This window comes from Macrotis lagotis, chromosome 5 (genome assembly GCF_037893015.1).
Source record: "Macrotis lagotis isolate mMagLag1 chromosome 5, bilby.v1.9.chrom.fasta, whole genome shotgun sequence".
NCBI lineage: Eukaryota > Metazoa > Chordata > Mammalia > Peramelemorphia > Peramelidae > Macrotis > Macrotis lagotis.
In genome coordinates, this window is record NC_133662.1 from 252,999,872 (window position 1) to 253,027,569 (window position 27,698).

A 27,698-nucleotide genomic window follows, 5' to 3' on the forward strand; every position below is an offset into this window, starting at 1 on the left:
ACCCCACACATCACACACATACACATACTACATGTACTCAGACAGATGCACCTACACACACACACATAGGCACCACACAATACACACATCTCACACATCATACACATATCATACAAAGACACACAGACACGCCTCACAAATATACACATTATGCATATACGCCCATATGCATACCCATCCTAGACACAGTACACACATGAATGCACACACACAAATTCACACATCACACACACTCACACCGTAGCTATCACTCTTTGTCTATCTATACACACACACACAGGCACACCACACACAAGCATACAGGCACACACCACGCACACGCGCGCACACACGTGCACATGCACACACAAACACACCGCACACAGACACACTCACACACAAACACGCACCACACACTCATGCACGCGCACACACACACAGACACTCCCCCTCCCCCCCGCACGCGCACGCGCACAGGCCTCAGGGCTCCGTGTTTATTTCCCTCTTGCCCCTCCCCTCCCCTCCCCCCTTCCGGCTTCCTCCCTCGTCCCGCCCCTTTCCTTCCTCCCCTCTCCCTCCCTGCCTCCCTCCCCGCCTCCCTTCTCCAGTGCGCAGGCGCGCGGCGTGCGGAAGGGGACGGGGCTCGCGCCCGGGGCGCGCTCGCTGCGGCGTCCGGAGGGGGCGGGGCGCCGTCGGTGACGTCACGCGCCGGTGGCGGGAAGGGCCTGGCGGAGCATGGAGGCGGAGGAGCGGGGCTCGGCCCCGGGCCCGGCCCCCGCCAAGGCCCCCGCGCCCCACTACGAGCTGCCCTGGTGAGCGCGGGCCGGGGGGCGCCCCCGCCGGACACAAGCGGGCCTGGGGGCCCCGGGGTGCGGGTGCGGCCGGCATGCCCAGGACAGGCTGGGGGGGCGAGGCCGGGGAATGGGGGCCCCGGCGCCGGGGAGCGCTTCGGACAGGTGAGGACCCCGAGGCAGCGGCGGTGCCGCCCGGGGCCCGGCGCCGGTGCCAGGCGCGTCGGGGCCTTGTGCCCGGCCCGCACCCCGATGCGCGTTGTTGACTAAGCCGTCACCCCTCGGCCGCGGGGGCGCCGGCGCCTACACCCCGCCTGTGCCCGCCTGTGCCCGCCTTGCCCGCGTGCGAGGATGTGGGAATGAGGGAACAGGGAGAAACCGCGGGAAAGGAAGGAGGCGCCAAGAGGGGGCTGCGGAGGCCAGAGATGCCCCGCACGCCCCCCTGCCGACGCCTAGCTTTGTAAGGACACTGGCGCGCAGTCAGCAGACCCGAGTTCAAATTCACCGTGGGCTGGGGCGGCTAGGGGGATAGAGCCCTGGAGTCAGGAGGACCTGGGTTCAAATCCGGCCTCAGACACTTGGTAATGACCTAGCTGTGTGGCCTTGGGCAAGCCCCTTCACCCCATTGCCTTGCAAAGATCTTAAAAAAAACCCAACCAAATTCCCCCTGGACAAGGCATAGAGCCTCCCCGACCTCCGTTTCCTCATCTGTAAAGTGCATGAGTGGGACAGATGATCTCTTGAGGGGCCTTCTGACTGGGGGGGGGGGGGTCCTTTTTTCTGCCAAGAGCCATTTGGATATGTATGACATCATTTGCAGTCTCTATTTGGTCACACATTTAATCCACCCCTAAAAAGCTACGGGATTTATTGGACTTCGAGTGCCGCCTTTGGTTTGCCAGGTAGGCCAGAGGTTCCCTGCCCCAGCTCCAGACTCATGAACCTACCAATGGGAATGTGACAACATCAATCATTTAAATTTTTTTTTTTTAATTTTTGGACAGGGTTGAAAAATACAGGCCGCTGAAACTGAATGAAATTGTGGGGAATGAAGATACTGTAAGCCGCCTGGAGGTGAGGCACATGAAGGAGGGTCTCTACTGTTGGTCACTAGAGGCCCTTGCCCTGGAGTGGGCAGGGGCAGCTGGATGAAGGCGGCCTCAGGTGTTGGACACACTGTCCTCATCTTGCTATAAGAGGTCAGTCCTCCAAGAGAGTTCACTAGGAGCCTAGGTGGACATCACAAAGCCACAGTCTTGAGTTGGATGTCTAAGAAAGAACTCAACTCTCTGACCTCAGGATGCTGGGGGTCTGCCTCATGCGTGGGCATTCAAACCCACCTAGCTCCTTTGGGGGAGATTGCTGTTTGACAGATGGGACCAGAAAAGCTCTGTGGTCTCTTTGAACTCTTAAGATTCCCTTTAAAGGGGGTGGCTAGGTGGAGCAGTGGATAGAGCACCAGCCCTGGAGTCAGGAGTCCCTGGGTTCAAATCCAGTCTCAGATACTTAATAAGTATCTAGCTGTGTGGCCTTGGGCAAACCACTTAACCCCATTGCCTTGCAAAAAAAAAATAAAAGATTCTCTTTAAAGGCATCATTAAAATTGGGTAATCCAGGAATAGTTTTAAAAATTTAATACTTTATTTTTTCCTCAATGACATGTATAAACAATCTTTAACATTCATTTTTTTTTAAAATGTTGTCTTCCAAATTCTCTCCCTCCCTCCTTCCATCATAGGTCTAAAAATTATCTTTGGTTATTGTCCCGTTGAAATGAACAAGTCCATCATTGGTTGACCATCACCCTATCTTGTTGTTAGGATATAGATGGTCTGGTTCTGCTCATCTCATTCAGCATCAATTCAAGCAAGTCTTTCCAGGCTTTTCTGAAATCCTGTCCTTCATGATTTCTTATAGAATGATAGTGTTTGTTCCTTCACATACATATACCGCATTTTGTTCAAACATTCCCCAATTGATGGGCCTCCCCTCTATTTCCAATTCTTTGCCACTACTAATAGAGCTGCTATGAATATTTTTGTACATGTGAGATTTTTACCCTTTTTTCATGATCTCTTCAGGATACAGACCCAGTAGTGGTATTGCTGGATCAAAGGGGATGCAGTTTTATTGTCCTTTGGGCATAATTCCAACTTGCTCTCCAGAAAGGTTGGATCAGCTCACAACTTCCCCAACAATGCATTTTACTAATAGATTCTCAAGAATGATTTTAGTGGGGGGTTTTTTATACATATACAAGTATTGATTTATCTTATGTAGGATTTGTTTTCTCATTCCCCTGCTTCCCTTATCTTGGCTGCATTGATATTGGCTGGGCAGAAGCTTTTGAGTTTCCTATAATCAATGAGATCTCTTTTTTGACCCGTGACTGCCTCTACCCCTATTTGGTTAGGAATGCATCTCCCCTTCTCCTAAGCCTTCATTCACTCAGAAACACTGATGCATCTCTGGGGTAGATAGGTAGGCAGGATGGGCTCAGCCCCTGACTTGAGAGTCTGCACCCTAAATGGTTAATTCTGTTTTTTACCCACAGGTCTTTGCAAGAGAAGGGAATGTGCCCAATATTATCATTTCTGTAAGTACTTACTCTTGGACCTCTGAAGTTTCAGACCTGGGGGCCTGCCTTCAGGGGATATACATTCTGGTGGGAAAACATTGTGGAAGTAACTGCATGGAGCTCTGGCAACTGGGGGGAACCCAGACTCTGACAGAAAGTAGGATTGAAACAGCTTAGATGGAAGTCATAAGGGAGGGAGAGTTCTGAGAGGGTAGAAAGATCCACATGGGTTCTTCCTTAGGAAGAGTTGCAGGATGGGGTGAGGCAGGTCACTTCCCTAAACCTATTTCCTCTGGAAAGTGAGGGTAGGGATGCCCTGCAGGACCTTCTGCCCATATGATAGACTCTCACTTGGTGGTGACCTGGAAAGTCCAGTGGGCACCTAAACAATCTTTGGGATGACCATCAGGAGGATTGGAATTGGGGCTGAGTTCCTTCTGATGCCTTAAAGCACTCATGGGAGAATCTGTTTCTAGGGTCCCCCAGGAACTGGTAAAACAACCAGTATTCTGTGCTTGGCAAGGGCCCTGCTGGGCCCCTCCCTGAAGGATGCTGTTCTGGAACTGAATGCCTCTAATGACAGGTGAGCCCCAGCCCCTCAGCAGGGCTCTGGTGTGTTAAATTTGTTCTTTAGACTCAAAACACCACCTTTCTGTACTTCTTACTTCAAAGGAATTAATAAATGTAAATAGTTGTAAAATGGGAACCTATGGAACCTAGACTATCTTTTTTGTTTGTGTTACACATTTATTTTCAATTCACAGAACAAATCAAACATTTCTAATACAAGGTACAATGAAGATGATTCCAAATGAAACTGCAAACCTACCATGTACAACTTGCTATTCCCTCCAAATATATAACGAAGTTCTCATGTACATTTTATTTGTGTGTGTGTGTGTGTGTGTGTGTGTGTGTGTGTGTGTGTGTACAGATAAAAACACTATCTGTTTCCATTTATCAGTTCTTTCTCTGGATATAGATAGCATATTTGTGCAAAGTCATTCTTCAAACAATATTATTGATACTGTATTACAATGTTCTTTGAAGGACCCCAGAGGTCACTTGGGACAAGGGTCTTCCCCAACGTTGTGCCCTGGACACTTAGCAATGTCTGCAAAAGCCCATAGGTCCTTTCTAAATGCATTAAGCCCATAGGATTACAGAGGAAACCAACTATATATATATTAAAATTAATGGTGAGACTTTTTAAACCAAGTTCAAGTTAAGAACCACCAGTGTATCCATCCCCTTGGGCCACTAACTGAAAACAGCTTCTGCTTTTTCCCTCCAGATTTGAATTTGAGGTGGGCAAATCCTTGTTATTTTGCATCACAAATTAAAACAGTTCCTTTATAGAAAATGCCCATGCAAAATTCTTTCCTTGAACTCCTTTATTGGGTTTGGGCAGACCACCTCAGGAAACGGAGGGGGATTATTTTGATGAGGAAATGGGTTTCGGAGACCCTGGGTCACAAGCATCAGCCTGACTGCTGCCCAGCCTTAGTTTGCTCCTGAAAGTGGGAAACCAGCCCAATCTCATGAGATTCAGTGGAGGAAGCACTTTGTGAACTGTTCTCGAGGTCAGTCATGGCTGCTTCTGATGAGATTGGGGCTCACTATTGATCTGTTTGCCTTTGGGAAGGATGGGTGACTTGGCTTTGTCATTTCAGGGGCATTGATGTTGTGAGGAATAAGATCAAGATGTTTGCCCAACAGAAGGTTACTCTCCCCAAAGGCCGGCACAAGATCATCATCCTTGATGAAGCAGACAGGTAGGATTGGGGACAGGGAAAAGAGGTATCTTTATTTTCATTCCCCTCAAATGGAAATTGAGCATTTCTCTCAGTTACTCACAGTAGACAACAAACAGGGGACAGGGGCTTCACTGGTCTCTTGGCAGAGGGGTACCAAGACCCCTTTCTCTTCTCATGTAGCCTTGGTTCAGTGTGTAGAGAGGTGAATTCATTCCTCTCCCTCTCCAGGCCCCTAGACCACACAGAAATCCAGTGCTAGTGGGGAGACAGCTTAGCCAACCCCTGCAATTTACAGATGAGGAAACTGAGACCCAGGGGGCCTTGCTCAGGTTCCTCCAGCTGGATTCTGCCTTTGCTGAAGATCCCAGAGGAAGTTGATCTCAGGGGGTCTCAGACCTCAGGTTCTTCTTCTCCCAAGTCAGGGTCATGTGGCCTCTCAGCTTTGGGACAGCAGAGGCATTGCCCCTCTTATCTGGTGCTGAATGACCCACTCGAGCATTTTCTCCTCCTAGCATGACTGATGGAGCCCAGCAAGCCCTGAGGAGAACAATGGAAATCTATTCCAAAACCACTCGATTTGCCCTTGCATGTAACGCCTCAGATAAAATCATAGGTAAGGTTGGGTTCTGGATCTCCCTTGGGCTAAGAATAGAGAGCTTAGAAGGGGCTGATCGGTCCAGAGTTCCTCCACCCCCGCCATTGACAGTGGAGGAAACTGAGGCCCAGGAATGAAAGGACTTGCTTGTGGTCACATGACTAGGAAGTATCTGAGGCTGGATTTGAATCCAGGTCTTCTGATTCTAGGCCTGGCATTAACTGCTTACTATCTGGCTAACACTATGCTGGGCACTGGAACTACAAACACAAAATCAAAGCTACTCCCTGTTCTCAGGGAGCTTACATTTTTATTATTGTTATTGTTTTTGTGGCTTTCATTCTCATTTATTTTTTAAAAATGTGCCCCAATGACAATTTCTTTTAGCAAAGAAACCCATTTATCCACCTTGTTAGCCAAGCAGAAATCAGAGCAAGTCCCCCTAGGAGAATCTACACCAGGCAGCAGAGAATGAAAGCATCTGTCTGGTTCCTGCAGCTTTGGGGCCAGTGTTTGACCCCTCTGCTCCTGAACTGCCCAGAGAGGAAGGGCTTATCTCAGGGAACTGGAGCTTCTCCAGGAAACAAAAATCCATCTTCTTCATTCTCCAGTTGTTGCTGTGAGGGTCCTGTGTTGGAAATGGGTGTAAGCAGGACTGCTCTGCCCATCCAGGCTCCTAACAGAAGATTTAGGATGCCCCAACTATTCTTAGTTTCAGTGACCTGGGTCTTCTTGTTGTCCAGCAGACTGCCCCCTGGGCCTGGAATCCACCTTTCCTCTGCACTAACATCTGACCTCCCTGGCTTCCTTTAAATCCCAACTAAAATCTCCTTCAGGAACCTTCCCTCTGTTAATTATTTCTTCTTTATCCTATGGATGGTGTGTCTCGTACATACCCACACACATGCACACACATATCACTGTCTGCATGTGCACGGAGTCCACATTAAATTGTAAGCTCCCTGAAGGCAGGAACTATCTTTTGCCTCTGTTTATACCTCAGTGCTGAACATAGTCTTTGGGACTTAAGAAATGTTTATTAATGATTGAGTGACTAAGAAGGCCTGAAGTAAAGTGCTTTATCAAGGAAGAGTACACTCAAAACAGAAACTGGGTTGATCAAATAACTCTCATTTTAATAGGGAAGGACTTCCTGTTCCTCTCAACTTTCAAGAAACCTTCTCTTACCCCCATTTAATACAAAAAAGTACATTCTAGAATTTCTCAAGCATATAAAGAGGTGAATTTTTTCATAAAGAATGATTTGGTTGGAGCAGCTAGTTGGTACAGTGGATAGAGCACTGGCTCCAGAGTCAGGAGGACCTGAATTCAATTAAGATACTTAATAATTACCCTAACTGTGTGACCTTGGACACACTTAATCTCATTACCTTGCAAAAAAAACAAAAAAAGAAAACGATTTCATCTCCAACAGTTAAATATTTAGCCCAAAACTGTCAGATAAATTATTGACACTTGATGATGTCCCATGCCAGTCTTGGAATAATATTTTTAAAGAGATGCCCAGAAATTCTGTTTTAACTGGTTTCTGGCTTTGACTCTGTTTGAGAACAGGATGGAGAATCCTAATCCATGGAGTAAGATTGTCATGAAAGGAATGATCCTTTGAGAACCAGTTTAGGAAGATTGGGATGTGTTATAGGACCCACCATGTAACTCGATGGGTTGGAAATTAATGTGGAGAGCTCCTTTTCACTGGTTCACTGTTCCTGATTTTTTTTTTAACTCAAAATCAAAAGGATTTTATGTCCTCAATGATTTGGTTTTGATCAACAGAAATAATTTTTCAGTGTTCTCTTGAAAGCTTTTCAGATGAACTAGAATACCCCCCTTTTCCCACTTTGACCCTTCTCACAATTTTCTCTGCAAGCTACAATTTAAAAAAACTTAATATGACTACTTTCAGAATATTTCAATAGAAAATTAGAATTTTTAATCATACAGTTCTCATGTTCACTTGACAAGCTTCTCATAGCTCCAATTACACCAAGAGGGGCCCAATGGCCAGAGAATGATATTTTGGTTTGGAAAGTTGGAGTGACGGTGACAAGAGTCAAAGGGAAGTAGATTGATAAACTCACTCTAGTGGTTGTGACAACGTTTGATTGATTTGATTTATGGGCCCAGAATTGGGAGTTTGGGGAGGGAAAGATGATTGTAGTTGCATTTGTGCCACAGATTCAGCAGACAGAAAATCTGAATCTGGGTCAGTAGTTTAGACCATGGTTGTTCTGGGAGATAAGAGGAGCAACTGGGCTGGTGCGATGAGTGAAAATGTTGTTGAAGAAGTGGAGGTTCCAGAGGCCATCTATTCTGACCCATATGCTTGGAGATTTTAAGTGAAGGAGAATTCACCACTGTTCACTGGCACAGGGATCTGCTTGTTAAGTTTTCCTAAAATTCAGCTGAAATCTGCCTCTCTTGGTTTTGTGCTACCCCTTGGGCTGAGCAGAGCTAGTCCTATCCCCCTTCTTCATATCTGCCACTTGAAGCCAGCTTGCTCTTGTCCCCCACCAAGCCATTGTCATCGAACCATCCTGCCATCTAGCCTGTCTCTCTTCGTCCTGTACACAAGGATGGCATGAGAGACTCCATCTATGCCTAACATGGGGTCAGCTCTACAAGTCAAGGAACCTTGTTGGAAAGAGAATGAGGTGGCTCTGGCTTGGCTCCTCCTTAGTTCTCGGTGACAGCTCCAATCTTTTCTCATTTCTTACAAATCAGTCCTTGATTAATGCAGCCTAAAAGTTTTCAAGGAATCAAAACCAAACTCTGGTTTAGTGTTTGCAGATTCCATTCTTTTTTTATATATACCAGAATAACATCTGCCATACACCTGGAATTCTCTGTTTTCTTCCAAGAGCACCAACATTGGCTTGGTTATTATTCCCTCTTCTTTTTTCTTTTTTAAAAAAAATCCTTTTTAAAAATTATAATTTAATTTTAATTATAAACTTAATAAATATAAACTCTTACATAGGTGGTGATAGAGACTGAACCTGTGATTACATTAATATGGGGAACTTTTGGATGGGAAAATCTCTTCCCTCCATACAACTCAGTCCCCCTTCTAGTGGGTTTAGAGTAGCCTCAAAAACACACCTCTTGGGGCGGCTAGGTGGTGTAGTGGATAAAGCACTGGCCTTGGAGTCAGGAGTACTTGGGTTCAAATGCAATCTCAGATTACCTATCTGTGTGGCCTTGGGCAAGCCATTTAACCCCATTTGCCTTGCCAAAAAAAAAAAAGCCCACACCTCTTGGCTGTCTCCAAAAATGTGTGACTCATTTATTTCTTTTGATCATCACCCCCCTGTCGGGAAGTGGACAGCCTTCATTATCTGTCTATTGGAGTTGTGATGAGTTGCTACATTGATAAGTGTTTTTATTTCTTTGGACATGTTTTATTTCACATTATTTTATGTGTTCTGGTTCTATACCCTTCATTCTGCAACAGTTCATATAGGTTTTAGGTTTTTGCAAGGCAATGGGGTTAAGTGACTTGCCCAGGGCCCCACAGCTAGGTCATTATTAAGTATCTGAGGCTGGATTTGAACTCAGGTACTCCTGACTCCAGGGCTGGTGCTCTATCCGCTGCACCTCCTAGCCATTCCCCCCCCCCCCCCAGATTTCTTTTATCATTTCTTTAGGGCAATAGTATTTCAGCTCATTCAAATACTGCTCTCCCCCAGTTAATGGGCACCCTTCCCTTTCCCCAATTTTTAGCTGTAGCAAAAATTGCTGCTACAAATGTTTGGACAAACAGATCCTTCTCCATTCTTTAACCTCTTTTGAATATACCCACTACTTTTTCCATTCCTCTAGAATGTTGATTGTCTGGACCTGATCCCTTGGACTCATGAAGGGCAGGCAACTGGATGGTTGCTTACTTTTTCCTCAGACCAGCTCCCTATGAGCTGTTTTTGTTCTGTCCTTTCTTAGAGCTCATTTGTGACAAAGAAAACATACAAAATAAGAATCAAGTTGTCCTTTCTTCCTCTATTACCTTCATCCATTCTCCCTTTCTCCTGGCAGTCATCAAAAGCCCTTTTTGTTCTTCATAGCATTTTTCGCTCAGTCCAGATTATCCCAAGCTCGATACCTGTATAAATTTTTTGCAGTCTTTCTTATCTTGTGCTCTTCCATCAGCTTTCCGTGCTTCAGATTTCCATCCCTGACTTAAAAACACACGCCAGGTCAGTGTGAACAGTTGACATCTTCAGACGTCCCTTTTTTCTTCCTCATTGGAGTTTTTTGTTTTCAATTAATAATTTCATTCTTGAAAGTTTCCGGGGCGGCTAGGTGGCATAGTGGATAAAGCATTGGCCCTGGAGTCAGGAGTACCTGGGTTCAAATCCGGTCTCAGACACTTAATAATTACCTAGCTGTGTGGCCTTGGGCAAGCCACTTAATCCCGTTTGCCTTGCAAAAAAAACTAAAAAAAAAAAAAGAAAGTTTCCCATCCTTCTTGTGCTCCCTTCCCCTCTAGAATTTTCGTCCATGGGATATTTTCTGTCCTTTTTTGAAGTCTTTGGAAATTGATTTCCCAAATTTAGATTGCCTGTAATACTGCCTTACTTTCCTTTTCTATCACAGATTCTTCTGTAGTGCAAATGCAGTCTTAGTCCTAAACCAGGGAGAATCAAAGATCATTATAGACTACTTTACTTAATAAATATCAATGCAAATATTTTAAATAAAATATTAGCAAGAAAACTATAGCACTATGTCAAAGATTATATACTCTATGGCCAGGTTGGATTGATAGCTGAAAAGCCAGATTGATTCTTTATTGCTGTTGTTCAGTCCTTTTCATTTACGTCCAACTCTTTGTAACCCCATTTGGGGTTTTCTTGGTAGAGATACTGTAGTAGTTTGCCATTCCTTCAGCAGTTCATTTGACAGATGAGGAAAGTGAGGGAAACAATGTGACTTCCCCAGGTAACTCAGGAAAATTTATCTTCCTGACTCTATATAGTCTGACTTTCTATCCACTGTATCACCTAGCTGCAACAGTTCATTATTTCAGGAAAGCTATAAACATAACTGACCATTGATAGCAAGAATACAAAATTATATGATTATATCAAATAGATGGAGAAAAAAAATTTGATATGATTTAACACCTTGTTTTCTAGAAATTTAAAAGCACTAGAAAGCGTAAGAATAAATGAATCCTATTGTAAAATTCAAAACATCAAAAATGATAGGTAGAAACTATTGTGTTTAATTGGAAAACAAATAAAATATTTATATTTTTTAAAACTCAAAATAAATAAAATCCTTAATAAAAAAATAAATATTTTTTTTAAAAAAAGAAAAAAGAATAAATGGATCCTTCCCTAATATGACAGGTCATATCTATCTACAACCAAGAGCAATATTATCTGTAATGTGAGTAACTATAGACCTTTCCAGTAAGAGCAGGGATAAATCAAGGATGACTGTTATCACTCTGTTCCATTATTATTACTTTATTAGGACTTATATGTGAAAATATTAGTACTAGAAATTCTAGCTATAATTATAAAAAGAAATTGAGAGAATAAGCATAGAAAAGGAAAAATCAAAATGACCCCTTTCTGCAGATGGTGTGAGGATTTAGTTAAAGAGCTCTAGAAAAACATCTAAAAATATAATTGAAATAATAACCTCATCAGAGTTGCTGGATAAAAAATCAAATCACATAAATCATTAGCATCCAACAGGGAGAATTAGAGAAATTCTATTTAAAATAACTATAGAAAGCATAAAATACTTGGGAATCTATCTGCCAAACTACACACAGGAGCTATATGAATTCAGTGATAAAACTTCTTTTTCACAATATAGATAAATAATTAGATAAATAGTAATTGTTCATGCATAGGCCAAGCTGATGTATCAAAAAAATGACAAAATGCCCTAATTTATATATGCAATGTCCTAGTCATCAAACTACCAAAGAATTACTTTATGGAACTAGGAAAAAAATAAAATTTATATGAGGTAGAATCAAAGGAAATAATGAAAAAAAAGGAAGGGGATCTAGTTAAATGGTTCATAATTTAGACATTGAGGGTATGATCATAAACAGATTAGAAGATCATGAAAGAAGTTACCTGTCAGATCTAGGGATAGGGGAAGAGTTCGTAACCAAATAGGAGATAATAGAGATTCACAGGAGGCCAGGTAGATAATTTTCTATAGTAAAAATAAATACGTAAAATTAAAAAAAAAATTCTACAAACAAAATGAGTTTAGCTATAATGAGAAGAGATTCCGATGATTGAAAGAAAAAAGTCTTTGCAGTAAATTTCTCTGAGGTCTCATTTCTAAGATATATAAGGAATAGATTTAGATTTAGATAAAAGAAAAAAGTCAATCTCCAGTTGATAAAGGGTCAAAAAATAAAGAACATAGGAAAAAATGCTCTGAATCACTAATAAGAAAAATGTATGTTGAAACACAACTTCCAGGGGTGGCTAGGTGGCACAGTGGATAAAGCACTGGCCCTGGAGTCAGGAGTACCTGGGTTCAAATTCGGTCTCAGACACTTAATAATTACCTAGCAGTGTGGCCTTGGGCAAGCCACTTAACCCCGTTTGCCTTGCAAAAAACCTAAAAAAAAAAACCTTCCCTTAAAATTACCCATCAGATTGGTTGATATGACAGAAAGGGAATATGACAGTGGAGAGTGTTGGTAAAATTGTGAACCATTTGGAGAACAATTTAGAACAATGCCCAAAGGATTATAAGACTGGCCACACGTACCCTTTGACCCAGCAATACCACTACTAGGGCAGTGCCCCAGTGAGGGGGAAAGTACATACCTATAAAAACTATTCATAGCAGCTCTTTGTGGAGGCAAAGAAATGGAAATGGAAGGGATGCCCATCCATGGGTCAATGTGGTCAATTTGGGGTGAATGATTGCGATGGGATGCCATTGTGCTCTTAAGACACGATGAAGGGAATGGCTTTAGAAAAACCTGAGGGGGTGGCTAGTTGGCGCAGTGGATAAAGCACCGACCCTGGAGTCAGGAGTGCCTGATCCGGCCTCAGACACTTAATAATTACCTAGCTGTGTGGCCTTGGGAAAGCCACTTAACCCCATTTGCCTTACACAAAAAAAAAACCTAAGAAAAACCTGGGAAGACTTGAGTGAGCCAAAGTGAAAGGAGTAGAACTAGGCAGTAGCAACAGTGTCCAGGCAATGAGTGACTAGCTGTGCTGCCCACCTCCTGACAGAGCTGCTGGATTCCAAGAAGGCTGCCAGGGGATGCCACAGTGCACAGAGCCTGGGCCTGGAGGCAGGAGTGATAATTTAGCTCAGATAATCACTAAATTGTGACCCTGGGTGAGTCATTTCACCCTGTTCGCCTCAGTTTCCTCATTTGTAAAATAGGGGTGATAACAGCATCTTAACAGGGTGGTTGTGAGGATCAGATGAGCTAATTCTTATGAAGTACTTAGCACAGGGCCTGACCCTCCTAGGTGCTTCTTCTCTTTTCCCTTTCCTTCCCCTGCCCCCTCTTCCATTTTTGGACATGGACAAGGCAGGAATTCATTTTGTTTGACCAGAAGGCTGGTAGCTGGGGTTTTATTTTTCCTTCTTAATAGGTGACTGAAAACAATAAAATGTTCTATCACACACACACACACACACACACACACACGGAGATGGAAGGCTATCTTGGCGGTGAAGGCACTAGGAGCTAGAGCCCTGGGAAGGGTTTCCTGCAGTAGGTGCCTTTTGGATGGTACCTCAAAGGAACCTGCAGGGGGAGGGCGAAGGGGAGAGGGAGGATCCACAGGAGGGGGCTGGAAAGGGCTGGGGGCAGTGGTAACTACCCGCCATGACCAGAGACACTTAATCCTTCATCCTCCACATCAGGGAAGAAGGACATACACCAAGCCAGTGCCAGGAAAGCCTGGGTTCAAATCCCACCTCTAACACTCACTATGTGACCCTGGGCAAGTTGTCTGGGGACCTTTGGGAGGATCCTTCTTGCCTTCTTCCCCATGTGATTAGCGGAGCAGACAGAGTAGCGCAGGTAGAGGGAGACCCCCATGGTGGAGCTGGAGACGTCAGGACTCGGAACCCCGCAGGTCCTCCAACAGCAGTAACTGCTCTGCAAGGCAAGGTTTTAGGGAGGGACCCCTACTGGGGAGGGTGAGCCTGGAGTCATAAGAGAGAATTGCTGAGACCCTCATGGGGATCAAGAGCAAAATTACAAGCTGTGGCCTGCCTTGATTTTAACCCGAGTCAGCTAAGGGGTCATCATTTTTAGATGTTTGAGTTTGATTTCTTTCTCTTCTTTGGGAAGCCAGGCTTATCTTGGGGGGCAGGCCTTTCCTGCCATGTATTGGTCAGTGTTTGTGATGTGCCTTTGTTGGCCCATTCATTCATTTATTCATTCATTCATTCATTCCTTGGTCATTGGGGCTGCTGGACCTTGCAGGGGAAGGAAGGGGGCAGAGCCTCAGTCCCTCACTTACACCTCATCCCCCTCCTGTCCCTCTCAGAACCGATTCAGTCCCGCTGTGCTGTCCTTCGGTACACGAAGCTGACTGATGCCCAGGTGCTGGCCAGGTTGATGACGGTCATCGAGAAGGAGAAAGTGGAATACACGGATGACGGACTGGAAGCCATCATTTTCACTGCCCAGGGGGACATGCGGCAGGTACATGATGGCCTGACTGGGGGAGGGGGCCTGGAGAGAAGGCTGTATCAGCCCTGAATTTGAGAAGAGTCCTTGGAGATCTCAACTGACCTCTCATCAGGGTTTCCTTCCTTCCCTTTTAGGCACTGAACAACTTACAGTCCACCTATTCTGGATTTGGCTTCATCAACAGTGAAAATGTATTCAAGGTACGAAAGCCCAATCTAGTGGGAGGTATCACCTGCCAGCTCACGTCTCTCGGGGCCCTTCACAGAAGATGTCCTCTGGGAGCTTCCAGTGGCACAATGATGTTTCCCTTCTGGAATGATGAAAGTGCATTTACCCTATTTCTACCCATTCTCTTCTCCTTCCCACCTTGGACTTTCACATATATGGGAAGCTGAGAAAACTTTTGCCAAGCCCCCCCCCCCCCCCAGGTGCCTTCTCTCTAGTTTCCTCCGGACATGGCCCCAACTAAGAATATGTTTTACATTTTAAAGTTTTATTGTATTTCAAAATGTATTTTAAAAACACGTTTATAGTTTGTGGGCCAGATCTGAGTCCTGATCTGAATCCTGTCCATGGGGGCAGAAGGCCTGAGGCACTGGTGGCCACTCCTGGTCAGACTGAGGCGCAACCTCTGGGAAGTTGGGAGGGAGCAGAGGAGTTTGTTGGGCCTGGGGCTGCATCTGGGACACCTGTCTGTGACCTGTCCACAGGCCCCTCCCTGGTGTTTGCACCTGAGGTGGGTGGGAGCAAAGGAGGCGAGGTGAGAGCTGATTAGAGCCCGAGGGTCGGCTGTTCTTCCAGGGCCTAGGGGAAATGAAGTTGGGTTAGTCCTTGGCCTTAGGCTTTGAGAGCAGAGTTGGAAAGGACCTGAGGCTAGATTATGTCTGTCCCTGTCATATGACAGATGAGGAAACTGTAGCATAGGAAGGTGAAGCAATGGGGCAGGAACAATCAGGAGGGGGAGACAAGGCCTGGAGCTCTGTCCTCATTCTGCATGGAGAGGGTAGGGTGAGGAAGGTATGAGGAGGGTCCTGGCAGCATAGTGGCTCGGTTCTGCTGGACCTGGGTCTCCTTGGTTGGTGTCTGCTCATTCCATGGGCTTTCCTGGGCTCAGCTCTTCTCATTCCCATGATTCCCCAGGAGCCCTCCCTCTGGCTGGGTGCAACCACCTTTGAGTCCTCAATGTTTCTTGCCACCCTCTCTGACCTAGGTGCCAGTCTTATGAAGGTGGCAGGACCTGTGGTCTCCTTGGCATCTCTTGGTTTTCTTGTACTGAGGACTCAGCAGTGGGGTGGTCCAGTGTGAAGCCCAGCACTTTCTCTGTAGGCAGTGGCTCTGGGTCCAATTTTTTTTTTGAGAGCCATTGGGGTTAAGTGACTTGTCCAAAGCCATACAGCTCAGTGATTATTAAGTGTCTGAGGCTGGATTTGAACTCAGGTCCTCCTGACTATCCACTGCACCACCTAGCTGCCCCCCTGGGTTCAAATCTTGGCACAGATACTGCTGTTTGCCTCAGTTTCTTCACCTGTAAAGTAGGAATAGTAACACCCCCCTACATCCAGAGTGGTTGTGGGGACCAAGTGAGAAGACAGACATAAAACAGCGTACAAACTATCTGCACTGTGTCTGTATGAGCCGAGGTGATTCCTGTTCTTTCATTTTTTCTTGCACCACCTGGGCAGGTCAGGTAGAGCCTCAGTTTTCCAGTCTCCAAGATGGGGATGTTAATGACCCCTCCCCCACAAGGTCCCAAGGCTGGCCCCTTCCTGTTGGGCAAGGTAGTGAACCTCACTGAGCCTCAGTTTCTTCCTCTGTAAAATGGGGGGTAGCACTCGGTCTTTTCAGCTCTAGATCTGGGGTCAAGGGCCTGTGAGCTCCTCACAGTCAAGAAATGCCCAGGTATGTTTGATAAGCTCTTTCCCACTTGTGTCAGAAATCCTTGGCTGCATCTGATGCCCCCCTCTGCAGGTGTGTGACGAGCCCCACCCCCTCCTGGTAAAGGAGATGCTGCAGCACTGTGTGAGCGCCAACATCGATGAGGCCTACAAGGTTCGGCCCCTGCCCAGCTTCCCCTGGGCTCCCTCTTCCCGGAAACATTCGGGCTGGGGCTGGGGCTGGGGCTGGGGCTGAGGAGGGATTCAGGGGCTGATCAGAGCCCCTCTGGCCTTGGCTCCAGGGAGTTAGGGATGCATAGCCTTCCTTGTCTTGTTGGCTGACGTCCCCTGCCTGCTGCTGTGAGAGGCTCAGGCACTTCCTGGAGCTTTGGGAAGCCCCCAGTGGCCTGTGTCTCTTTGTCCAGATCCTTGCCCACCTTTGGCGACTTGGCTATTCTCCAGAAGACGTCATTGGCAACATTTTCCGTGTGTGTAAAACCTTCCAGATGCCCGAGTATCTGAAGCTAGAGTTTATCAAGGTCAGTGAGAATCTAGCCAAGCCCAGCAGAGAGATGCTAAAGGGGCCTGAGAATAGGAAGCCCTCACCTCCATCCCCCCCCCCCCCCATCTCAGGGGCATCATTCTGAAGTCGGGGGGGTTGTGAAACTTGGGCAACATCTTGGTTATTTTTGCTGAACTTTCCCACTTTTTCATTCTTTACTGGAAGGGGTGGTTCTTTGGGCAGAGCAGAGTTGAGGAGCACGGGGGGAATACATAAAACAGAGACAACCAGAATTATTCTGTGGTTTGACTTCCTTTTTAGGACCTTAGTTTTGCAACCCATTTGTGAGTTTGAGCTTGACCAAATTTTGTGTGACCCGGCCCAGACTGGAGCTCTGAGCTTGGGGATGGGGGGTGGGCTTCCCTCCTCTTCTGGTTGGGTCCCTCGCCACATTGGCCTGGGCTTCCATTGACCTGCCAGGATCAGTTTGGGGACTGGACTGAGCTTGGCCAGGCTAGGTCTCCATGCTCAAGAGGAGGTCTCAGCTCCCTAACCTCAGGGCTGCCTTGAGTTGCTTGTGTCCCCTCTGACTGCTGACCAGATGTGAATGGGCTTGATCTTTCAGGAGATTGGCTACACGCATATGAAGATCGCAGATGGGGTGAACTCCCTGCTGCAGATGGCGGGCCTCCTCGCCACACTCTGCCACAAGACAGTGGCGCCCACAGCCAGCTAGAGAGCAGAGCTGGGAATCCAGGCAGGGCTGTGTCCTCCCTGTCTTGGTTGGGATTTTACCCCCATGGCACTGAGGGATTCTTGTTACTGTTATAATTTTGGCCTCCTCCTGAAACAAATACACAGCGTTTGCCCCAAAGAGGCATTGACCTTGAACTCAACAGCCCTGAAGACCAGCAGCATGGCCTCCCCATGCTTGTGTTGGGATGTTGAATAAAATATCAGAATTGGGAGTATTTTGTCATTAGAATTTAATTTCCTTAAATAGAGACCTCCCTCCCTCGCACCCTGGTCCACAAGCTAGGCCCGTGACTGGTGGCCTTCCTCCTTCCCGCCGTCCTTAGAGGGGCTAGTGGTACCAAGCCAGTTGACAGACCCTGGCAAGACGGAAGCTTGAGGGGGCTCCAGAGAGGGCATCCAGATGGCTTCTCACCTGGCCAGGGCCACCCAGCACCTTAGGGATGGAGCATTGCCCCTGACCCGTCTTTTTTAAGGTTTTTTTTTTCTTTTTGCAAGGCAATGGGGTTAAGTGGCTTGCCCAAGGCCACACAGCTAGGTAATTAATAAGTGTCTGAGGCCGGATTTGAACCCAGGTACTCCTGACTCCAGGGCTGGTGCTCTATTCACTGTGCCACCTAGCTGCCCTGTGACCCAGGTCTTAATGCCAGTCCAGCTCCTTTTGGACCCTTCCTGGAGGGCACTGGCCTGAAATGGTTGTCCTCCCCAGTCAGATAGAGGTTCCCGCCTTCAGTGGAGTGCCTGCTGGCCCACTCCCCAACCCTGGGAAAGGCCAGAGCCCCCTGGGAATTAGGAGATTGAGCTCTGTTAGGGTAAAATCCGAAGCATTTGTGCCTCCTAAGGGCCTAAGAAATGTCTTGAATTGAGTTCAGAAGCAAGGACAGGATGGTGGAGTCCTCCCCACCCCTCTGGGAGACCCTGGATCAGTCCCTGCCCTTCTCTGTCAAAGGAAGGTTGGCCTGGTTCTCAGAGCTCCCCTTCGTCACTGATGTTTTCTGAGGTTTTGATAACCTAAGAGCAATTACATCACAGTGGAAAATCTTGGGCTTCAGTCTCATTGAGTGTGAAGAAAGGTCAGATTGCTCATCACTCTGCTCTTAGCGACTTGGGGCTGCTGAGTGACTGTGGAGGAAGGATGCTGGGGCACATTCACACCCAGGTCACAAGCATGGCCGAAAATTGCACAGGTGTGGGAGCATCTCCTCTTAACCTCTTAGCCTCTCTCGTGGCTCTCTCTTACTCCACATAGGTCCTCTGGGGCAGCCCTCCCCACCTGAGAAAGTTCAGGCCTAGCCTGGAAAGGGGGGCCGGAAGACCATTGGGCACCTCTACTTATGCATCTCGGAGGGGTAGGAGGTCAGAGCCTGAAGGAGCCCTGCACAAAAGGGGTCTCCCCATGACATCCATGACAAGTAGTCATCCAGTCTCTCCTTGAAGAGTTGGTCACCTGGCAAAGGATCCTAGAGTCCGGAAGTGTCTGAGGGGCAAATCCCCTCTGAGCATCTTGGAGGCAGCCCTGGGGTGAGGGAGCAGTTTCATCCACCTTTCCCACAAGACAGGAAGGTGGAGGCTGCAAAGTTGTGAGAAACAAGATTTGAACTAAAAAACATCAGGCCAGACAACAGTACCATGTTCTCAGGTTAGGAAGGGGAGTCCCGGACCTGGAGACCTGGCATTTCAGCCTAGGTATCATGTAGGGGATGGCAAAGGACATTGGATCACTTGTATTAGCTTTGTGACCCAAGGGGGAATCATTTAATCTTTTGAGTCTCAGTTTACTTATCTGTAAAATGGGAATATTTTTATCCACTGCCTATCATATATGGATGTGATTTTTTATGTATGTCTGTACATTTATAGACACACACGTGTGTGTGTGTGTGTGTGTGTGTATCCTTGTGTGTTCATCCTTTCCCTTTCCCTTAGAATGTGACTCCTGGGAGAGCAGGGGAGCTTTTGTTATCTGGGTAAGCCCTGATATGGCTCTGGTTTGTGAGTTGTTTGACACATGAACAAGTTTCTCCTCACAAGCCTGGCCCCTAAAGTCTCCCAAAGCTTCCCCGTTGGGGATGGAGGAAACCCCAGTTCCTGAGGGCTATAGGAGGGGAGCCTAATCTCTGGAAAAGCTTCGTGTAGGAGCAGGACCATGGACAGTGGGGTCCACAGTCTGAGGATCTGGCCGGCCATATTCAAGGAAGATCATCCCCAGAGGGTTGGCCACTGAGTCATGAGTTGTTTTAGTCGGACTGTAGGCTGGGGCTTGGAGGGGTGGTGATCTCTGTCAGAGGAGGGAAGGTTCCCACACCTCCAAAATCTGGTTGGATTAACAAGTCTATAAACAGGGTAGAGGCCCGACTGTACCCTGCAGGACAAAGGAAGTTATTGCTCAACACCCAACCATTTATTCTAAGAATTTAGGGAGCGGGTACGTAAAGGTGTAGCATCTTTTGTCCCTGGCTGCAGCTGTTCCCATTCAAACTCTTCGTTCCACTGGGTCTGTTTCCTTTGCTGTAGAAGGAGTGGATCAGACTGCTGACCTCCATTAAGAAGCCTCTGCCACTTTACACTCCTGAGGTTTGTCCAGTGGCCCACATCCTGTGCTGACCCTTTGACTCTTTCTGTCTGGCTAGCTTCACTGCAAGCCCAGCTTGAGAAGGGGCCTCCCCCACCACAGCATGCCCTCTCACTGCCCCCGACCCCCTTCTGCCAAACAAAGACAGTCAAAGGATGCCTTTTCTGGTTTCATTTCTCAGTCCCTCCAGAGTCTGGGGGACTCCTCACTTGTCATCATCAACCCAAGGGAGCATGGTATGTGCCATCCATTCCACACAAGAGCCATGGAGGGAATGGTGGAGAGTGCAGTGGGCCAGCAGTCAGAAGTCCTGGGCTCTGGCACCAGCCTTTTCCCTGGACCGCAGAGGTGAAGGGTCTTTGACATTTGTGACTGCCCGCCCTGCCAAAAGACCACAGTACCCCAGGACCTGCATGGTGCCTCACACTTAGGACTACCTCAATAAATGTTGCCCAAATGCCAAAAGTCCCCTGGGTAGATAGTGAGTTGCCAGGCCAGGATTTGGCTTCTAGTAAGTGGCAAGGCAGCTTGATGGAAGAGCCAGCCGACCAATGGGGGCAGAAAGAGAACCGATACTTCCATCATAATATATTAGCAATTATATAAACAATGCTTTAGAAGAGGGAAATCCTCTGTATCATTACAATTAAAATACAGTCCCACCTACATAAATATTATCAAGAAAAAGCTCCACCCTCTGGACCCAGACCCCAAGAGCCAAAGAAGGGTCTGCCTTCTGGTTCTCTTAGGGAGGGATTATCATCAAATAAATTCTGGGCTAGAAAGGATCTTGGAGGACTGAAAATCATCCATTTTACGGATGAGAAAACCGAGGCACACAGATAAGCAACAGGGGTGGAATTTGAACCCAGGCCCTTTGACTCCTTCCACCAGGCCACTCTATGAATACAGCTTCTTTCTAACAGGTAGCAAGCAGTCCTTTGACTCTAGATGGGAGACATCAAGGAGTTCATGGGCCTTCCTTCACCTGGAGGAGTCTCCCCAGTCAGTCAAGGTCAAGTTTCCTGGATAGGTGAGCTGTGAGTCCTATTCCACACCAGAAGCCAAGTCTCTTGGTGCTGCCATATAACCAATCTCAGGGGTCAAGGGTTGGGTTCACTTTGACCAACTGGAACCACTTCAGAAAAAGAGAAAGGAAGGGAAGGGTAGAGGCCTGAGGTCAAGTTTTTTAGGAAAAACCATCCTCTGAGAGGTGTCAGAATGTAGTGGGTTGATAGGGTCTTCCATGAGTGAGTTGAGCAAGTCATGGCTTATCCAGCTACCTTCAACCAAGAGGAAAAGACAAGTCCACTCATTGAAGAAACAAAAGCATTAACTGCCAGGAATTCTCAGAACAGTCTATGATGCACTAAGGAGATAAACAGATAAGAATGAAACCTAGGTAGGCAAGAACCATCCCAGCAGCATCATTTGCCATTAAAAAAAAAAAACAAAAACCCTAAGATGGTGGGAATTGGTCAAACAAATGATAGTATGAGGATTTTTCTGGTCCAAACCTCTGATATCATTGGAATAGAAAATGCCCACTGGGGAAACTCCCTCTGCCCTATTGGGAGGAAGTAAGTGACTAGTTCAAAATCATACAGCCAAGACATGACCAATGTGAAGAATACAAAGAAATATGGAAAGATATAGGAACAATATCTGGGCTATCTAGCCCTCAAGATACATACCGTTTCCACAACCCCTTTGCAGAACTATTTACACCTATGGAGTAAAGAAAGCAGGACCAGTAGAATGGAATGGCCTTGGATTACACTTGGGTAAACAGTATAACTGGGGCAGGCAGAGGGAGTCCCCATGTTGGGGGTCACACACCAAGACATCACAATTATCCCTTGCATCCCCCCAAAATCTGCCACACAAGAGGGATAGGAAATGTGAGCAATGATTGTTGCCTGTCAGTCCTCCCTTTACCTTTTCACTGCATGAGGCCCACTTCTCCATTCACATAGTCTGGTTCACTGGAAGTGTCGTCTTCTGGGCTTCCTGTAGGAGAGGGTGAGGTCCAGGTTGGAGATCTTGGGTTCCCTACTCTGGGTGATAATCCCATCTAGTCTTGAGATGGGGAGCAGTAGATAAGAGTATCAGGAACTCTTCCTGAGTTCGAATCTAACCTCAGACTCAAACTATATGATCCTGAGTCAGTCACTTTACCCTATGTGCCTCAGTTTCCTCATCTGTCAAATGAGCTGAAGAAGTCAATGGGAAACCACTCCAGTATCTTTGCTAAGAAAACCCCAAATGGGATCATGAAGAGTCAACCATGACTAAAACAACTGAACAATAATCATAGCCTTGGGATGAGATCAGCTGGGTCCTTTCAGGGATGTCACTGGAGAGTCTGGTTCCCAAGATGGGCAAAAAGCCAAAGAGGGTATCTCCTGGCCCTTTTTGTACTTGTAGGATAAAAATAATCTTCCACCCCACAAACTTTCTACATGGTAGAGAATGCTTTGACAACTTTTACATTAGTCTTGTAAAAATTCCATTTCATCCATCCCCCATAAGACCTGCTTTCCTGATCACCTCCATATATAGTCTATATTCCTCCTTATTAGACTGGATGATCCTTGAGGGCAGGTTTGACTTTGTCTTTGTCTGTGTGCCTCCTCAGAGCCTCGTACATAGTAGACATCTGGATCAAACTGAATTATATTGGTGGGAGACGGTAAAGAAGAGAGGAGGCAGCTGACGGCCAATGTCCTCTGCTACTTGGGTGCCACTTCCTAGAGGAGGTCTTTATCTCCTCTAGCCACTAGTTCCTTTCTCCCCCTCCAGAATTCTTTTGCATAAACTTCTGTATCTTGATTAGAAAGTAGGCAATTTTAGGGCTGGCAGAGTCCCTGGTGAACATTTAGGGGACTGCCCTTTCCCCCACAGATCACACCATCATCAGAAATTAACTCTTTGTTGCTGGTCTTCAACAACTCAATCAGTTGAAAGGATTTAGCTGAAAATGGGAACCAAGTGAAGATACAGACAGTTTGAAGTCCTGATTAACCATGTCTGACTCTTCCTGGCTCCAATGAGGGTTTTCTTGGCAAAGATACTGAAGTGGTTGGCCATTTCCTTCTCCAGCTCACTTGACAGATGAGAAAACGGAGACAAAGTTAAGTGACTTGTCATGGGTCACACAGCTAGTAAGTGTCTGAGGTCACATTTGAACTTGGATCCTCCTGACTTCAGAACTGGTACACTATCCACTGCACCACCAGAATAGGTCACACCCCGGGGTGGAAGAGTTCCCAGCACTAAGCACCCTTTGTTCCCCAAACACCTGGTCGAGGGCACATACTTTCCTCCTTTCGCGACTGTCTCCACTGCTCGATGGATGTCGAGTTCTGATATTCTGTAGATTCCTCCAGAACTGAAGAATAAAGAGGAGGTGGGTTACCATGGTGCACTCCTTCCCTGAGTTTTACTTCCCTGACTCCCAGGCTCCCTTTCTCAGAGGACCAGCTCAGGTAAATTTGCAGGGACTCATCCAATCGAGGGTGAATTTGAAGGACCTAATTCAAGCAGGGGGATGATTCTGTTGGAGGGCAGGGAGCAAAGGCTGCTCACGTTTCAATTTCCTGGCCCTACCTGCTCTAGACCCTTGAAAAAGCCTGAAGGACAATCCTTGTCCACCAACCTCACAAATAAAACTTTGGAGTCAACCTTAAAGATGGTTAGAAGAGGAAAATCGTTCTTACTGGCATTCCTACTCCAGAAACCAAAATAGCCAAGCTTTGCACCCAACTGGAAATCCAACTGGATTTCAAACTATCATCCTTGCCAATGGCTTCTGCCTTTACCTTCTTCCATGGGCTTGCAGATCAAGATATTTTCATAGGAAACCGTATCATCATCATCATCTACAAGAGAGGGCAGAGGAAAGACAGTGATAATTGGATGCTTTTGTGCATTGTTGCTGCCTTCTCTTTTTCTCTCAGGTTCCGTTTCCCTCCCTCAAAGCCCTCAGGTGCCTTTCCTGATTTCACAACCCATTGCTCTCTCTTTCTCTCTGTCCTCTATGTCCTCATTGGATTTTTCCAAATCAGTTGCTATATTAGGTCCTAGGGATACAAACATAGATATGAAATACCCCTGCCTTCAAAGATTTCCTCTTCTATCGTAAAATCGAAATATAAACAAAAAGAAAACAAGTAATTTTGGGAAGGCAAGATCAGGAGAGCTTCCTGCAGAAGAGCCTTCAAAGAAATCAGGGATTCTCAGAGGCAGGGGTGAGGAAAGTGCATTCCAGGACACAGCCATTGTAAAAGCCCAGAGGTGGGAGATGATGTCCTGGAGGCAGAACACTGCAAAGATAAATTCAAAAACTGGAGCATGCTCAGAAGGGAGTGACTAGTCCAAGGAAGTCTGGAAGCTGAGTCATATGGGACATAGGCTTAGACAAACTAGGTTTCAAAAGGATGAGTTGAAGAATCCAGGGGTGCTTAGCCTTGAGGAAAATGAGGGAGGACTTGGCAGTTGTGTGCAAGTATTGGAGAAGGCTGTTGCCTGGAAGACATCTTCACCTGGAAGGCCAATGGGCACATCCAAAATGAAATTCATTAGAATTTTTTTTAATTTGGAAGCAATGGGGTTAAATGACTTGTCCAGGATTACACAGCTAGTAAGGGTAAGAGGCAGGATTTGAACTCAGCTCTTATAGGATTGGTGTATTGTGCCCCCAGCTGCCCCAAATTCATTACATTTCCCTCTACCACCATAGAGCATCCCTCCTTCGAACTACCTATTTCAGCTGAGAGCATGACTTGAGTCCTTGACTCCTTCCTGTTCCTCACTCTTGTGCCACCATCTCCAAAGCTTCCACCCCACCCCCACCCTCGCCTTCCACAGCCATCACTCTTTTTTCAGACCCTCACCATCTTTCTCCTGACCTATTCTGTTAACCTCCTGTTTCCAGATTCCACATCTCCAATCCCTCCTCTTCACAGTCACCAAATCAATATTCTTTTTTTAAAAAAAAATAAACTTTGGGGCAGTTAGGTGGCACAGTGGATGGAGCACCAGCCCTGGAGTCAGGAGGACCTGAGTTCAAATCCAGCCTCAGACACTTAAAAATGACCTAGCTGTGTGGCCTTGGGCAAGCCACTTAATCCCATTGCCTTGGAAAAAACAAAACTAAAAAAAATAAGCAAAAAATAAACTTTTTACAACAGTGAATTTCTTTTAGAGATATCCCAAATATAGACATAGTGGTTAGAGCACCAGCCCTGGAGTCAGGAGGACCTGAGTTCAAGTCCAACCTCAGACACTTAATAAGTACCTAGCTGTGTGATCTTGGGCAACTCACTTAACCTATTGCCTTGAAAAAACCAGAGAGAGAGAGAGAGAGAGAGAGAGATTCCAAATATATCCATGCCTAGAGTGCAGTCTTTCTGCATTAGAGGGCAAATTTTTTGAAGGCAGGGATTTGTTTGCTTTTCTCTTTATGTCCCCAATTCTTAGTATGCAGTATAATAAATGCTGCTAGGTTGCACTATCTGCTAGATTGCACTATTCACAAGGTAGCCATGAGAAAATCACTTTGTAAACCTTAGGCACTACAGAAATAGAAATTGCTCTGTTTTGGAAATACTGGTCTCATTACCTTCATATTTATATCGTCTATATTTTCCCATGTGTCATCGTCTCCCTCATCTAAGAAGTTAGTCTGATGATTTGTACCCCCATCTCCAGAATAGCCATTTTGCGGTGGGTGCTTAAAAAGGGGTTTGTTGATTAATTCCTTGATTAATCCGGTTCTAGCAAGGCTGATCTCATCCACACCCACAGCTAGATGTCCCCACCTTCCTGCCTGGAATGTCTTTCCCTATTTCCTTTGCCTTTTGACATCTCAATATCTTTCAGGGTCTAACTTAAAGTCTCTAGGGCCATGATTCCCCTACCTGCCCGCTTCTGGAATTGTTCCTACCTTTGTTTTGCTTCTGGAACTGCCCAAAGTTGTAATAATCTGTCATAATGGGATCTCTGGAGAAGGAAAAAACCAAACAAAACATGAAACTCATGTAAAAGATGCTGCTCTCCATGAGTGATTCTCCTTGGAGTTGTCCATTCCTGTTAAGATGTGAGGCTGCCAGGAGATCAAGGTCAACCTTTCTGGACCTCCCTGCCCCCCTCACCCCAAAGAGCTGTTTTTGTTTTCCTGCCATTGCTGTTTGAGGTTGTTTATCTTGCCTCCCACCTCCTCCTCCCTCCCATAGCGTATATGATGTCAATAATTTCCATCAGCTCAAAGGACAACTTTTAATTTTATTTATTTTTTTCAATTTTGAACCACAGTTCATGAAAACAGGGCTACTCTCCCCTGGCTTACTACTAGGGGACATGGGCTCAGCAAGCTACCTTGGACAACAACCTCCTGCCCTCCCCAGCTTTCACCCCCAATTAAGTTTATAAAATCATCAGATGTCAGAGATGGAAGGAACCCAAGAAGGGAAGAAAGATGAAGATAGAGAAGAATGGAAAGATGGACAGATGTCCATGAAAGGAGGAGAGCCAGGGGAAACAGTATACACAATGACTATCACCATGTAAATGGAAAGGATAACCACATAATAATAATAATAAAAGAATATTGTGAAATTATGAAGAATAAGATTGACCCCAAGAAGAGAGACTGGGGGTGGGTGGAGTGAAGTCATGAGGAATTTGGGGGGGAGTAGGATGGGGGGCAGTGCACATGTATGGAACATTAGAGATAATGTCAAATGTTTCCATGCATCACTTGGTTTTGCTGAGTTTTTTTTCCTCTTCTTTTTTCTAAAAAGAAAAGAATAATAATAATCAGGCCGCCAGGTGGTGCTATAGGGCACAGAGCACTGACAATAGAGTCAGGAGGATTTGAGTTCAAATGCAGCCTGGGCAAGTACCACCAATTAACCTTAAACTTAACCTCAATTGCCTCACCAAAAAAAGAAAAGTCTTGTTCCAGTAGAAAAGGAAGGGAAAGGAGAAAGGGGCAACGATACAGGAATTACAGCTAAGTGTTATAAAAACCAAAGACAGCACGGCAAATCTATTTTACAATTAATAATGGAAGAGCGTGCCTTCTTAGGTTGTCAAGGGGTAAGGGGACCTTAGGGGTTAAATTTAGACCAATTTCCTCATTTGTATAAATAAAGAACAACCTAGGATGAAGGATGCTGAGTCAGAGGAACTGAGAGTGGGTTCCCATTTCTGGTGCTTGCTCTCTGTATGAGCTTGGGCAAGTCACTTGATTTCTTTGAACCTCAGTTTCCTCATATATGAAATGAGTGATTGGATTAGATGGCTTCTGAGGTCTCTTCAGCTCTAGATGTATGGGCTTATGGTCCCTGGGGGAAATGACATCTCCCCATCAGACTTGAGGTTCTCTGAGAGGAGGGGCTGCGTCTTTCCAATTGGACTAGGGCAGGGATTAACCTGAAATCAGAGAATTTAGGTGAAGATAGATAGATAGATAGATAGATAGATAGATAGATAGATGATGGATACATGGATGGATTTTGGATGGATGGGTGGATGATGAAGTGCTAGATAAACAGATGATAGATGGATAGACAGTTAAATAGATGAATAGATAGAACTGGATTATGGGTTTTGTAATGTTAT

At 46.0% G+C, this 27,698-nt stretch overlaps 2 protein-coding genes across 22 annotated transcripts in view; one reads left to right on the forward strand and one right to left on the reverse strand.

Moving 5' to 3' along the window:
- Positions 1-650: 650 nt before the first annotated feature.
- On the forward strand, positions 651-26,646 carry RFC2 (replication factor C subunit 2). Of its 3 annotated transcripts, none has more exons than XM_074189378.1 (12): positions 651-791; positions 1,775-1,844; positions 3,325-3,366; positions 3,825-3,931; positions 5,022-5,123; positions 5,618-5,718; positions 14,226-14,383; positions 14,506-14,571; positions 16,340-16,420; positions 16,671-16,784; positions 20,999-21,105; positions 22,711-24,217. In XM_074189378.1, exons 1-12 carry the CDS (start codon positions 715-717, stop codon positions 22,766-22,768), a joined length of 1,083 nt encoding a protein of 360 aa, XP_074045479.1. In that variant the 5' UTR covers positions 651-714; the 3' UTR covers positions 22,769-24,217. The 3 variants fall into 3 exon arrangements, with proteins under 3 accessions (XP_074045479.1, XP_074045480.1, XP_074045481.1); XM_074189379.1 differs by lacking the exon at positions 22,711-24,217 and adding an exon at positions 26,388-26,646 and having other exon boundaries at positions 652-791; XM_074189380.1 differs by lacking the exons at positions 20,999-21,105; positions 22,711-24,217 and adding an exon at positions 17,373-17,718 and having other exon boundaries at positions 656-791.
- Positions 10,934-27,698, reverse strand: part of LAT2 (linker for activation of T cells family member 2) — a 58,386-nt gene continuing 41,621 nt past the window's right edge. For 4 of the 19 annotated variants that reach the window (XM_074189400.1, XM_074189392.1, XM_074189401.1 and 1 more), the window contains 4 exons: positions 26,020-26,075; positions 23,894-23,953; positions 23,392-23,463; positions 15,701-22,082 (listed from right to left, as the gene is read on the reverse strand). In XM_074189400.1, the coding sequence (XP_074045501.1) occupies positions 22,015-22,082; positions 23,392-23,463; positions 23,894-23,953; positions 26,020-26,075 (256 nt within the window). In that variant the 3' untranslated portion in view covers positions 15,701-22,014. Of the gene's footprint in view, positions 15,176-15,700; positions 22,083-23,391; positions 23,464-23,893; positions 23,954-26,019; positions 26,076-27,698 lie in introns of those variants that run through there. The other 15 variants (XR_012468850.1, XM_074189389.1, XM_074189387.1 and 12 more) reach the window with 15 other exon arrangements.